Here is a 14,119-nt window from a genome sequence, read left to right on the forward strand (position 1 = left end):
AAATAGAAAAGAAAACTCTGTGTTGAAAATATTTCTTGATTCTGTTCCTATAGAATGAGAGACAATGTTTAGTAAATCTATTCCTGAATCAATTTTGAAGTACAAAAAGATCAGGACCGACGTTGGAAGGCGTTTTAACAGGGACCATAATATGTCATTATAGCTTCTGAAACTATACTATATTTACAGGAATGCCACTATAATCAAGGAAGAAGATGATGGCTCAAAGGGTTTCTCCATCCCAAGGATAGGACGTCAGATTCTTCAACAAGAGGGACCACAAGAAGGAATAGGGAAGAGGCCTTTGGGCTTTGTACATGACCAATCAGATGTGAATTTTTAGGGAAGTCATGTTTTGAACCTTAAGCTTAATATACTCAATTCTTTACCACTACTCGGTGATGACTGCTAAATTTGGCCTTTTTTTCCGTCCAAGACTTCTGCCTCTCCTGGAGCTGTTGAAGCAGAGGGGTTAGGCGGCATTTCCAAGTTACCAATTTCTCCTTCTAACATCCGAAGCACAGTTTTCATTGAAGGGCGACCAGATGGTACCACTGTATGCACCAAGTTGCAACAATGGTCAACCTCCTTACAATTTCAGCATCTTCTTCTGCAACTATCCTCAAAGCCAACTCTTCTCCTTGATGTAGGCGATTATAAATCCATTCAGGAAAGTATGCTTGGCTGGAGTGCTCCACAGTTGCATCTATATTCTTCCTTCCTCCCACCATTTCAAGTAACAACATCCCAAAACTGTATACTTCTGATTTATAGGAAACATTGGCAAAGTTCCAGGAGAAGATTTCTGGTGCTATATAACCCATTGTTCCTCTAGCAGCTGTCATGGATACATTGCTTTGACCTTTGGCACATAACTTTGCCAGCCCAAAATCAGAAATTTTGGGATTCAAATTTTTGTCTAGTAGAATATTGTGAGGCTTTTATATCTAAATGGAGGATACTCTGCTCACAACCTTGATGAAGGTATTCAATTCCTCTTGCTATACCTATTGCAATGTCCTGAAGCTTCTCCCAGTGTCGCAGAGCGTTAGCATGTTCTGAGAATATGAATTTCTCTAGTGATTCATTAGGCATGAATTCATAGATCAATGCCCTCTTGAATCCTTCTGCACAGTAACCAAGAAGACGAACCACATTAACATGGTGAATCCTACCGATGGTGCCCACTTCATTGATAAAATCACCTCCATCATCAGCTAGTTCTTTGGGGATCTTTACAGCAAGAAGAATTCCATCTGAGAGCTCCCTGCCATAGCCTCCTTGTCCTAATTTGCATTGAAATTGTTTAGTGATCTTCTTAATCTCAGAATAAGAGTATCTGGTGGGCTTGAGAGACTCGTAATTCTCCAGGAATTTCTCGACCTTGAGTTGATCTTCTCTGGCTTTCTCATTAGCCAATTTCCGTGACTTGTAAACCTTAATGGAGACAACTGTTACTGCTATGAGAACCAGCAGGGCTATGCTTACACCTGCACATAGACAAAAATTGCTAAATTTCTGTATCGTGCATGACATGCAACTGCACAAGAAGGTAGAGATATTCACCTATGGCAACAAATTTTCCAATTCAACTGCACAAAAAAGTGAACTTGGTAATCAGAATCGTTTGACATTGAAAGGATTAGAAACAACAAAATCACACCTTGGTAGATGATGATCTTAATAATAACAGAAGAACAAGAAGTCTGTGATTTCACCTTTGGAACCTGACCTTGTGTGGTCATAATAATTAAGGGAAGGATCTTCGTTCACATAGAAACATCCCAGCTCCTGAGTGGTTTTGTTCTTGAATCTGCATCTCTCTCCTTCCTTGCTGCAGTTACATCCAGGCACTTCCCATTTCAAACTTATCAAACTCTCGATGCAGCCATCATAGTACTTGCCCCTACTAATGCATTCAGAGTCATATGTCACAATTGGAGCTGCAACAGTTGCCATGACACTGCAAGACTCCGGCAACCATACCAGATCAGAAGACGATTCCGTGAAGACAACTGTATGTGATCCATTGCTTAAACAGGGCGCTTCGTAAATGTGGTAGGTATTGAAGGTAACATCAGTTGGGAAGTCAAAGAACATGTAACTAGTTGTGTTACAGTAGTAATGGAATGGAGAGGAAGATGTGGATGACGAGGTATTACTAGCATCAAACCCAAGGATGAATTCTTCATGGCATTGTCTCTTAATGGACATGCTCTGTTTTGAATACGAGATGTCGTAAACAGACAACTCTCCAACAGATGGAAGTTGTAGGATGGTGTCTCCATCTCTTCAAGTCAGCTCAAACCCTGGGAATCCACAGTGCTCAGGCTGTTGGTCCTTTATTCGGAATGGGAATTTGATAATAGGTCCATCCCCAGAACACTTTGAAGGCTTGTAATCATCCTCTTGCCTTGCAAATTGTTGGAGAAGATGAAGAGACCAAAGTAAGAGGAAAAGGAAGCGGATCATTATCATCAATTTTCTCATCTCAACTTGTATTTATTTTGAACCTGAGTAACAAATTACATCTCTTTGTGACTCAAATGGAAAAACTAAAACTGATAAATTAATAGATTCAAGTTTGAATCTTAGTACGAATACTAGGATAGCCTAGTGGTGGTAGCTTCAGCTTGTGGAGCCGGGTGTAGGTTCGATTTTTCATCTGTGCATCTGCGATCCCCGAGGATTAGTTGAAGTGCACATAAGCTGGTCCGGACACCTTGGTTAATAAAAAAAACAGTTTGAATCTTAGTCACAAGTACAACTAAATGCTTCAATATAAAGAATTTAAGAGATGGGTTTTTGATGTATCTGCCTTCTAGAGTAGGGAGTGTTTAGTTCATACTATCAAAATGAACACTTTTAAGTCAATGTCTTTGAATTGCCGCGACGGACTTTACTCACACACATTAGAGGGAAAAAAAGTAGGGTTGAGGGACACATATGATAGGAGTCGATCCTTAAACCATCCACACTCTTGGTGCCTATGCTTCAAGCAGAGGTTGCAACCAGTGCCCTATGCACTGGATCCACCTTTTAAGTCAAAGTTATACCTTCAATTTTTTGCACATTTGAATTGTGGTGTTTGTAATACAATTAAAAACAAAAAGAAAGATGAGAGTGGGCACTAATGAAGTGCTGCATGATATCAAGCATCCACTCATAAAATAAAAAAAACCACCATGCTGGCTCATCCACAAGGCATTGAGCTGGGAGCTCCAAAAAAGCAAATTAGGCATTTCATATTTTAGGCATGATTTATTATGATTTCTATTACAATTTCATGAGGCAATTTCTATTTCGGAAATTGTTTAATTTGATTTTTGCACCTTATTTCAATGAAAAGAAGTTTCATTTCGCTTTTGCTTTTTAATGAACACAAGGTTAATTTCATGGGCAAAGTAATAGTTTAATGTTAAAAATAAAAATACCACCCTTATACTCCTAATGGCCACACCACCACAATCTCCCTCACCACCATCCCGCCGCCACCACTACCAGTCGTCTACCATCACCTTCTTGGCCCTCACCTCTGTCGCCACCCCCACCACCACCCTCTCCCAAACAGATTCAGAGAGTCTATTCTCATAAATTAAATTACCACATGATTTTTTTTTTATTTTAAAAATATTCCAATTGATGCAACTAAAACAATCCCAAAACATACAAATTGATCAAAAATCTATTTGTTAGCTATTTCATGAAATCAATCTGAAATTGAAATAGAAATCATACCAAATCTGGCCTAGTTAGCTCAAAAACACTACCCATGAGGCCAAAAAAAAAAAAAAAAGAGAGAAAAGAAAAGAAAAATAGAGAAGTAGTAAAATACGAAATGTTTATCTCTGATCCAAGGGGTTCTGTCTCTAGTGGACATTCTACTTTGCTCTCTTAAACCTCTACAGTCTCATCCTAGAGAGGTTACTTAACAAAGGAATCTAGATTACCTTATTGCATCCTTGTGGGAAGTTTCAGCCCATTAGTTTTGTCCCACAGGGCAAAAGCAACTGTTTTTTTTTTTTTTTTTTTTTGTCAAGTACTACTATTTAAGTTTAAGAACATTCAAAGGCTTCAATTCGGAGAGAAAAAATGGATCACCAAGTGGCCAATCTAACCAAAGGCTCCTTGATAATTTAGATGGGCTGATCTGCCACCAACCCTCCACATGGCTGAAACCTAAAGAAGCTGGCCTCAGTGACAAATTGGCTTTCCATACATTCACAATTAATTGAGATAAAGGAGTCCATGGAGGAGGAAGTTGATTCACAAGCAATTGCTGAATGTGTCGCATTATATGAGGTAGCTTGATGAGCTTCATCAAGATCCCGAAGTGGAGATGTTAAGTAGGGCTTAGGTGGCATTTGCAGAAGTTCTACAATGCCCTCTAGCATTTCTATAACTTTGCTCATTGAAGGACGATCGTGAGGCCTCATTTTGTATGCACCATGGTGCAACTATAATCAGTTTCTTCACTATATCCTTTCCATCCTCTCTTTCAATCCCCAAATCCAAGTCATCATCTTCATCCAACCGATCATAGATCCATGTTGGGAAGTAAATTTGGCTTGAATTATCGACATGTGGGTTGAGGTTTTTCCTTCTTCCAGCAATTTCCATCAATAACATTCCACAACTATAAACATCAGGCTTATATGATATGAAACTCCTCCGAATTTTCTGTAGAATAGTTCAGGAGCCATATACCCTACTGTTCCTCATACAGCAGTTACAGATACAATACTATCATCAGTTGGAGTAAAGTTCTCATCAAGAAGAATGTTGTGAGGCTTAATAACATGACATAAAATCCGCATATCGCAACTTCGATGTAGCTATTCAATTCCACGAGCAATTCCTATGGCAATCTCATACAACTTGTCCCACCTTAATGAGAGTGTTGGTTTTAGAATCTTGAGCAAATATATATATTTATCCATAGATCCATTAGGCATGAATTCATATAGAAGATCCCTCTTTGATCCTGCTGCACAGAATCCAATTAGTTGCAAAATATTAATGTGGTGAATCCTTCTAATAGTTGCAGTTCAGTAACTTTACTGCAACCGGATGGCCATTGGGATTCATGTAGTTAGTTAAGAACTCTTCAATTCTGCCATCCATTAACAGATGTTTCCTGTGTAATTTGTAGATGAAAAGGTCTAATAGTTTGGGCGGAGGGCAGAGACTGGCATCCCAACAAAGACATACAAAAATGGCAGTGAGGAGGTTCCATTGAGGCAAGGAGAGGTAGATATGTAATCTGTGTCATTTTTGACTTCTGTGACGAACAACCCACGAATGTGATCCCATTCGCAACTGATGACCCTCACTTGTAGAAATTGCCCAGATAAAGTTCAGAGAAGGAAGGAAAGAGAGGCAGAGAAGAGCAATTCCCTCTCTGTAAACCAGGATCGACAATTCAGATTAGCTTCTCGGAGTATAAGATGTCAACTACCAAGTATTTTATTGTGTAGTCTTGATACGACAAGTAATTGCTATTGTATTTCCTGAATCGCAGATCCAAGACAGTTCGTCCTCTGTTCGTCTGTTCGTCCCGATCCACCCTGTCCTCTGTTCGTCCTCTCCTGCAAACCCATCCCATCCGAGATGGTGAACTTGAGTAGTATGGTGTGGAGATCACAGCGAGTGGGCCGGTGGAGAAAGAATGCAGCAGTTAGGAGTTGAAAATGTCTGCACCCAGAATTCTATGGAAAGAAAAGATGAAGATTGCTCTAGTTGATGAAGAAGATGAAAGTAAGAAGATGTAGCGGTGTTTCAGCGAAGCATTTGTTTGTAGTAATTCCAAGGGTCAAAGTTCATCAAGTGCTAGTTTTTTGTACTGATGGATTGTAATGTTTTTAAGACAATACAAAATGAACACTTGAAATGTCAAGGTCATACCTTCACCTTTTTGTACAGATGGAGAAACCTAAACTTTTACTAGAGAGTTTCCTTAGAAGCTCTAATTACCCCTTCCCCTCCCCATCCAAAGGAGGGTTGTTGCAGTAGAAAAATAATCAAAATACATAGTGTTCATGGTTTCAGCCCTTTAGTCCTGTCCCATATCGGGAAAAAGAAACTGTTTTTCTTTCTCAAACATTGTTATCTAAGTTTAAAAAAATTCAAGGCTACAATTCTGAGAGCAAAAATGGATCACAAAGATGGACCAAGGCACTTATATTGGCAAAAGAACTGCACATGTGGCTAATCTAAAGTCTCCTCTATAATTTGGGAAACACCCCTCTTTCCAGGCTTTTGAGAGCTCAATAGGATTTACACTGAATAACCAATAAAAGAAGCTGGCCTATAAGAGTTCCACAAATTATACATTCCATATTTTAGCTCAGAAGCACTACCAATGTGCAAAAATAAAGCCCCTAATTTTTAGTCATTTTTCAAAATGTTAAACCAAAAATTTAACAATTGAACGTACAAGTAGATAACTACTAAAATACAATACATATATGATTGAGGAAGAGGGAAACAAAATAAAGAAACTGGGAAAAAGAAGAGGAAGAAGAAAAAAATAAAAAAGATTGTCATGCAATTAAGAGTTAAACATTCACAATTGAGATAATGGAGTCTGTGGTGGTGGATGTTGATTCCAAAGCAATTGCTGACTGTGTGGCAGAACCTGAAATAGATTCATGAGCTTCATCAAGATCCCGAGGTGGAGATGTTAAGCAGGGCTTGGGTGGCCTTTGCAGAACTTGTACACTGCCCTCTAGCATTTCTATAACTTTGCTCATTGAAGGACGATCGTTAGGCCTCATTTGTATGCACCATAGTGCAACTATAATCAGTTTCTTCACTATATCCTTTTCATCCTCTGTTTCAGTCCCCAAATCCAAGTCTTCATCTCCATCCAACTGATCATATATCCATGTTGGGAAGAAAATTTGGCTTGAATTATCGACATGTGGGTTGAGGTTTTTCCTTTTACCAGCAATTTCCATTAATAACATTCCAAAACTATAAACATCAGATTTGTATGAAACTCCTCCTAGTTTTCTGTAAAATAGTTCAGGAGCCACATACCCTATTGTTCCTCGTACAGCAGTTACAGATACAATACTATCATCGGTTGGATATAATTTTGCAAGCCCAAAGTCTGAAACTTTTGGAGTAAAGTTCTCATCAAGAAGAATGTTGTGGGGCTTGATATCAAAATGTAAAATCCGCATATCACAACCTCGATGTAGATATTCAATCCCACGAGCAATACCTACGGAAATTTCATATGACTTGTCCCAGCTTAGATTGTTGATGTTAGAATCTTGAGCAAATATATACTTATCCAGAGAGCCGTTAGGCATGAATTCATATAGAAGAGCCCTCTTTGATCCCTCTGCGCAGAATCCAATTAGTCGCATAATGTTAATGTGATGAATCATTCCAATAGTGGAAACTTCATTGATGAAGTCTTGCCCATTCCCTTTAGTCTTGCTCAACATCTTTATTGCGACTGGATTGCCATTGGGAAGCACTCCTTTATATACAGAGCCAAACCCTCCTTGTCCTAATTTTTCTTTGAAACGTTTGGTCATCCTCTGAATTTCCCAATATGAATACCTCATTGGCGTGTGATTCCTATAGTTAGTTAAGAACTCTTCAATTCTGCCATCCATTGACAGATGTTTCCTGTGTAATTTGTAGATCAAATAGGGTAATAGCCACAATATCCCAAGTGATGCCCTTCCTATCAGGATAAACACTGCAGCAAACATTAAAAAGCATTGGCATTTCATTGAACAATCTTAATGCTAAAAAAGCACAAGGGATACCATATCTTCTGATGATCTTACCTATCATCACCATCACTTGGTAAAATACGACTGTAACAGAACAAAATCAACAATTTCAGGAACAACTTTAAATGAACCATAAAAATGACAAGGAAAACATGGAGAAAGGATTTCTTAAGCTCTTACCAGGTATCTCTGCAAGGAGTTTTAAGAAACCTGTAAGATAAAAAGAGTAGCATCAGAAAGCCTGAAATACTTGAACATGGGTATAGAATATTCAAAAGTTCAAATTCATAATGGATGCGGACCTTCATCATCAACATGAGGATTCCCTAGCCAAGTAATGTAAAAACCAGACAGCAAAGCCTGGTGAATTTCTGGGTATGTGTAGTTCAGAATTGTCTTTGATGGAGTGGGAGAGCTAGATACAACGGTGCAGTTTGGGTTGAGGTCAAGGAGAGTCTTCCCAAGAAGGACATATGAATATGGCATTGAGGAGCCTCCATTGAGACAAGGTGAGGTAGATATGTAATTTGTGTCATTCTTGACTGGTGAGGAACAATCCACAAATGTGATGCCATTCTCATTTGATTCCGTAGTGTAGAATGAATAACCAGAGAAGGAAGGATAGCTAGGCAGAGAAGAGCAATTCCCTGTCTGTAAACCAGGATCGACAATTCGGATAAGCTTCTTGGAGTATAAGATTTCATCCACAAAGTATTTTCTTGTGAAGTCTCCTTGGAATGTATAGCTATTATAAAACAGAGTTGCTGTCCAGTATTTCAGATTCAAGACAGTTCGATTGTTTTCGCAATCGAGTTCGAAATCAAGGAATTTGGTACAGTTGCTGTTGGGATCATTTTTCAAGTGAAATGGGTATTGGATGTTGAGAATATCACCACAAGAGGGAGAAGAGTTGCACACTTCTCCCTGGGCGGTGACATGGGCTGATTGAAAGTTGATGAAGAAGAAAACCAAAGCAGTAAAAGAAGAAACAAAGGGTGCCCAAGTCATGTTTGAGAGAATTCGCCAAAGTGAGTTCTTGCTTTCGCTCCTCTGTTCTGGAGTGGTATTAAGTATTAACTACAAACTACAAAGGGAAAACAAGCTATTGCCATGGATGAGTAGTTGGGCGTGTGTGAATCGAGGACTTTAACTGCTAGCTTTTTGTATGGTAAGGACCAAAGCGTCGGTGATGATAAGATTCAGAGCTCAGTTGATGTGATGTCTCATTTTTCTCTTTCCACTCAATTAAATTTTGATTCGGTTTCTGTCACAGTAAGGATTATGGAATTAAGAAATTTTCAATGAAATTTTCAATTTTCGACAGTACTTTCTGCCTTCTCTCATGGCGGTTTTCAAAACGCGTTCGCGGTTCGTACAGTTTCTACTCTGCAACGGGTAAGTAAATTTTCAATGGACTCTCATATGCATTTAGTCAAATAAACACTATCCCCCCAACATAACAGCATCTCCAGTTATCATTTTCCTGCAACTATCTCCATTTCTTCCTTCACCTCCAGATCTCCAAAGACCCTTTACGTGGAGCTAAACATCGACACCTGAGAGCCCTCTTTCAAGGAAGAGAGGTACGTCAAAGTCTCCACTCTCCACTGATTTTATATTATAATTAGTGGGGGAAGAAAGAGTGATCCCCTGGATACTCAAGAAATCTGTTGGAAAACCTACACAATCCTCCATTTTTTAGCTTCTTGTGGTTTCCTTTTTCACTCTGTGTTGTGATATTCCTTAGAATGGAGATTCTTTATTTTCTGGAGATAGGAGGTAAAAGAATCTCCTTTCATAATTTCATTAGGTGGGTTCAGTTCTTCATTTACCAGAGAATAGAGGGGTAATTTGGGTTTCTACGTTTGAAATTTCAGATGGGTTTCAGGGTATTTAGCCATGGATTTATGATGTAATTTGTTCCTCAGGTTCAAATAAAATACAAGAAAAAAAAATGAGAGAATTGATGATGATCATCCGCTTCCTTTTCCTCTTCCTTTGTTTTCTTCATCTTCTACCACAATCTTTAGGGAAAGAGGATGACTGCAAGCCTTGGAAGTGTCAAGAGCATGGACCTATTATCGAATTCCCATTCAGATTAAAGGACCAACAGCCTGAGTACTGTGGATACCCAGGGTTTGAGCTGACTTGCAAGGATAGGGACACCATCCTACAACTTCCATCTGTTGGAGAGTTGTCTGTTTTGGACATCTCATATTCAAAACAGAGCATAAAAGTTCAGGAAAATTGCCTTGCAGAATTCATCCTTGGGTTTGATGGTAGTAATAGCTTATCATCCACATCTTCTTCTCCATTCCATTACTTCTGTAACACGAGGAATTACAAGTTCTTTGACTGCCCAACTGACATTACCTCGGATAACTACGGGTTCTACCAAGTGCCCTGTTTAAGTTACAAGTCACATACAGTTGGCTTCATGGGATTGTCTTCTGACCTGGCATCGTCCCCAAAGTCTTGCACCATCATGGCAACTGTTGCAGTTCCAATTGTGCCATATGACGATAATTATGGATGCACTGATGTACCAAGCAGCTTCGATTATCCCAACTACCTCAAAGATTATTCCACGGGTTTGAGTTTGAAATGGGAAGTACCTGGATGTAACTGCAGCAAAGTAGGAGAGAATTGCAGATTCAAGAACAAAACCACTCAGGAGCTGGGATGTTTCAAAGCTCCTCCACCTTGGTCCCCTAACGATTTTGGCTTCGCACGGTCAGGTTCCAGAGGTGAAATCATGACTTCTTGTTCTTCTGTTATTAATGATATGATGATCATCATAATCTTTGTTGTCACTTTTACTAAGAGTGGTTTTGTTGTTTTTAATCCTCTTGAAGCCAAAAGATGCTGATTATCAGAATTTTCTTTTTGAGCAGGTGGATTGAAAAAAGATGTTGCCATAGGTGAATCTCTCTACCCTCTTGTGTAGGTGCAAACAGCCATACGCATTTCATGTCATACGCGATATAGAAAGTCTGTGTTCAGTGAATTTAGCATTGTTTGTTTATGTGCAGGAGTAAGCATAGCCATGTTGGTTCTAATAGCAGCAACACTAGTTGTTTCTATTAAGATATATAAGTCGCGGAAATTGGCAAATGAGAAAGCAAGAGAAGATCAACTCAAGGTTGAGAAATTCCTGGAGGAATACAAGTCTCTCAAGCCCACCAGATACTCTTATTCTGAGATTAAGAAGATGACTAAACAATTTAAATGCAAACTAGGACAAGGAGGCTATGGCAGTGTGTTCAAAGGAAAGCTCTCAAATGGAATTCTTGTTGCTGTAAAGATCCTCAAAGAACTAGCTAGTGATGGAGATGATTTTATCAATGAAGTGGGTACCATCGGTAGGATTCACCATGTCAATGTGGTTCGTCTTCTTGGGTACTGCGCAGATGGATACAAGAGAGCATTGATTTATGAATTCATGCCCAATGAATCACTAGCAAAACTCATATTCTCAGAAGATGCTAACCACCCTTTGCAAAACTGGGAGAAGCTTCAGGATATTGCAATAGGTATAGCCAGAGGAATTGAATACCTTCATCAAGGTTGTGAGCAGAGTATCCTCCACTTCGATATCAAGCCTCACAATATTCTACTGGACAGAAATTTTAATCCCAAAATTTCTGATTTTGGGCTGGCAAAGTTATGTGCCAAAGGTCAAAGTAATGTACCAATGACAGCTGCTAGGGGAACAATGGGTTATATTGCCCCAGAAGTCTTCTCCTGGAACTTTGGTAATGTTTCCCATAAATCAGATGTTTACAGTTTTGGGATGCTGTTGCTTGAAATGGTGGGAGGAAGGAAGAATATAGATGCCTCAGTGGAGCACTCCAGCCAAGCATACTTCCCTGAATGGATTTATAATCGCCTACATCAAGGGGAAGAGCTGGGTTTGAGGATAGTTGCAGAAGACGATGCTGAAATTGCAAGGAGATTGGCCATTGTTGCTACTTGGTGCATACAGTGGTACCCAACAGGTCGCCCCTCAATGAAAACGGTGCTTCGGATGTTAGAAGGAGAAACTGGTAACTTGGAAATGCCACCCAACCCCTTTGTGTCAACAGCTCCAGGAGAGGCTGAGGCAACAATCTTGGAGGAATCACAAGGCCCAAATTTAGCAGTAATCACTGAATAGTTGTAAAGATAATAAGAGTATGATAAGCTTCAGGTTCAAGTGTAGCTTATAATGATCAATAAGGAAAAGCATGCACAACCACTTTCTGGTATTCTAGCTAATGGGTGGGATTTACGTTTGTTTCTATCAAAAGTGGGATTGCAATTTTGCTACAAATTGTATAGTCTGCCGGTTATAAAGAAATTGAAAATCCATAAGGATAGCCCAGTGGCATACAATGGTGACCATGATTCTAATTAACCAAATATAGCACCAAGGAGTTTGTTGTCAGAGATCTTTCTATGCTTCACTGCCGTATACAATTGAGACGTATTCCATATTTTTCTCCTCTGCCGTATACAATTGAGTCCACATCCTCTTCAGTCATGGAAGGGACTCCTCTACTGTGCAATAGAGGCCGTGGCTCACTACACCGGTGTAGTGAGCATCAGATGGCTGGGTGAATCCAGTGCATAGCGCACTGGTTGCAGCCTCTGCTTGCCAGGTTTGTGGTATAGGGATCAACTCCTGTCACATGCAATCCCCCCCCCCTTTCCTATCATATCATCCCCCCTCTTCCTAAGGGTGTTAATCGGTTCGGTTTCGGTTTAAACGGTGTGGATCGGTTCGGTTCACATTTATTTGACTAAAATCATAACCACACTATTTACTAAACGGTTCCACTTTCTGAAACCGTGACCGTTTAGTAAACGATTTCGATTTTCACGGTTTCTAAATGGTGTCGGTTTCATGGTTTTAAACGGTTTTGGTTTCGGTTTATTTCATACGGTTTGTAAAACGGTTCACAATTGGGTTGTTATAACTTGCAACCATCTCTAAACTAAAGATCATAAGCTTATCAAAAAATAATTGACAACCACAAATAAGAGATTCTATATTAACGATGGTATGTCTTAATTTGATAATCGAGTGTTATTTCTTTGCATGGTCATTCTCAAACATTTAGAACTAATATCATACAACATCCAAATCCAGCCTTCTACAGCATAAAATATTAAAATGACAGGTGGTCCAGCCAAAACACCCCATCTATGATAACATAATAACATAGTAACATATATGGATTACAAGTTCATGATCTAAAGTTTAAACTTGAACTGAATTGTAATAAATCATACCAAAGCAGGATGGACACTTAATTTAATTATTAATTGTTATACGGATTACTGCCCCTTTTTTATTTAATTGTTATACTGATCAATCGGATCGGTTTAAACGGTTTAAACGGTTTCAATTCTGTTTGAAACCAACGGGTTCCGCGGTTAAAACCGTCCCTACCCATTTAGCTAATTGGCCTAAAACTTGAAACCATAACTGCACTATTTACTAAACGGTTTTACGATTTCGATGTAAACGGGTCGATTCGGTTTCGGTAAACCGTTTCAATTACAAATTCACATCCTTACCTCCTCCCCTCTAGTGTGTGTGAGTAAAGTCTCCTTAAGCAGTTCCTTAGGATGTAAAATAACAAAAAAAAAAAAAGAACATCGGGTGGCTAGGAGCACCTGGACACACACCCCAAGTTGCTCTCAAGTCTCAGCCATCCAGATCATCACTGCATCAATGCAGTGCAGTAGAGGATTTTTATACTATACAATTGCCTCTCTCCGTATATCTCTAGTGTTGTCTACTTCTTTGAATAGTCCATTCAATCTGACCTGATCTTGATAGGGGGACTTTGACTTATCATCATCCTTAATAGGCCCCATATTTATGATTAAGATTCTCTATAATTAAAGGAAAAATCTTCTTCATCGTTCAATGTTGATTTTTACCAGTTACATAAAACACCAAACCAATAAGGATTTGGTTTCATTCCATTTGAATCAGATCAGTTTGGGTTAGAAATTGACGCCCTTACCACCATGTTCGGTTGGCACCTTTCAATTTTTTTTTTTTCTTACATATAAAATGAAAATTTGAAACCCAAGGCCTATTGACCACGAACCATGATATCAAGCTTCACAGATAACTGGTTTCGGTCTGCAGTTCAACTTAGTCAGATTCTCAATTTAAAAAATTCTAGCCAAGTCATGACTTGAATTTCTCCAAAGATCACAAGCTCTGATATGTTCCATAAAAGGGCCAAACACAAAAATCTTAAAGCTCAAATAAACTTGATTTCACATTTTTTGGGAACCGCACATTACATGAAGAGCATACCCTTTTTTTTGGCTAAAGAATCATTTGTATTTACTCACAAAGGAAA

At 39.1% G+C, this 14,119-nt stretch overlaps 2 protein-coding genes and 2 pseudogenes across 6 annotated transcripts; 1 reads left to right on the forward strand and 3 right to left on the reverse strand.

Annotated features, from left to right (window-relative positions):
- Window positions 1-6: 6 nt before the first annotated feature.
- LOC122057889 lies at window positions 7-2,214 on the reverse strand (annotated as a pseudogene).
- Window positions 2,215-4,353: 2,139 nt separating this feature from the next.
- On the reverse strand, window positions 4,354-5,048 carry LOC122057896 (annotated as a pseudogene).
- Window positions 5,049-6,367: 1,319 nt separating this feature from the next.
- On the reverse strand, window positions 6,368-8,896 carry LOC122094095 (LEAF RUST 10 DISEASE-RESISTANCE LOCUS RECEPTOR-LIKE PROTEIN KINASE-like 2.7). The gene is made up of 4 exons (XM_042664757.1): window positions 8,057-8,896; window positions 7,935-7,964; window positions 7,809-7,838; window positions 6,368-7,717 (listed from the first exon to the last, which is right to left on the reverse strand). The coding sequence occupies exons 1-4, from the start codon at window positions 8,760-8,762 to the stop codon at window positions 6,558-6,560; spliced, it is 1,926 nt and encodes a 641-aa protein (XP_042520691.1). The 5' UTR covers window positions 8,763-8,896; the 3' UTR covers window positions 6,368-6,557.
- On the forward strand, window positions 8,759-12,104 carry LOC122094072 (rust resistance kinase Lr10-like). 5 transcript variants are annotated; one of them, XM_042664747.1, is made up of 6 exons: window positions 8,759-8,922; window positions 9,079-9,149; window positions 9,272-9,337; window positions 9,683-10,501; window positions 10,649-10,675; window positions 10,787-12,104. In XM_042664747.1, exons 4-6 carry the CDS (start codon window positions 9,709-9,711, stop codon window positions 11,908-11,910), a joined length of 1,944 nt encoding a protein of 647 aa, XP_042520681.1. In that variant the 5' UTR covers window positions 8,759-8,922; window positions 9,079-9,149; window positions 9,272-9,337; window positions 9,683-9,708; the 3' UTR covers window positions 11,911-12,104. The 5 variants fall into 5 exon arrangements, with proteins under 5 accessions (XP_042520681.1, XP_042520666.1, XP_042520657.1 ...); XM_042664732.1 differs by having other exon boundaries at window positions 9,272-10,501; XM_042664723.1 differs by lacking the exon at window positions 9,272-9,337 and having other exon boundaries at window positions 8,759-9,149; window positions 9,785-10,501.
- Window positions 12,105-14,119: the final 2,015 nt, after the last annotated feature.

The sequence above is a fragment of the Macadamia integrifolia genome, chromosome 2, assembly GCF_013358625.1.
Source record: "Macadamia integrifolia cultivar HAES 741 chromosome 2, SCU_Mint_v3, whole genome shotgun sequence".
NCBI lineage: Eukaryota > Viridiplantae > Streptophyta > Magnoliopsida > Proteales > Proteaceae > Macadamia > Macadamia integrifolia.

Excerpts from the sequence above, each read along its gene's own strand:
- LOC122094072 (XM_042664723.1), top strand. The coding sequence starts at position 9,056 with ATGAAATTTTCAATTTTCGACAGTACTTTCTGCCTTCTCTCATGGCGG. Across the intron at positions 9,150-9,784 it reads CAGTTTCTACTCTGCAACGG|GGAAAGAGGATGACTGCAAG; the intron begins GTAAGTAAATTT and ends CACAATCTTTAG. Across the intron at positions 10,676-10,786 it reads GAAAAAAGATGTTGCCATAG|GAGTAAGCATAGCCATGTTG; the intron begins GTGAATCTCTCT and ends GTTTATGTGCAG.
- LOC122094095 (XM_042664757.1), bottom strand. The coding sequence starts at position 8,762 with ATGACTTGGGCACCCTTTGTTTCTTCTTTTACTGCTTTGGTTTTCTTC. Across the intron at positions 7,965-8,056 it reads TCCTCATGTTGATGATGAAG|GTTTCTTAAAACTCCTTGCA; the intron begins GTCCGCATCCAT and ends TTTATCTTACAG. Across the intron at positions 7,718-7,808 it reads CCAAGTGATGGTGATGATAG|TGTTTATCCTGATAGGAAGG; the intron begins GTAAGATCATCA and ends TGTTTGCTGCAG.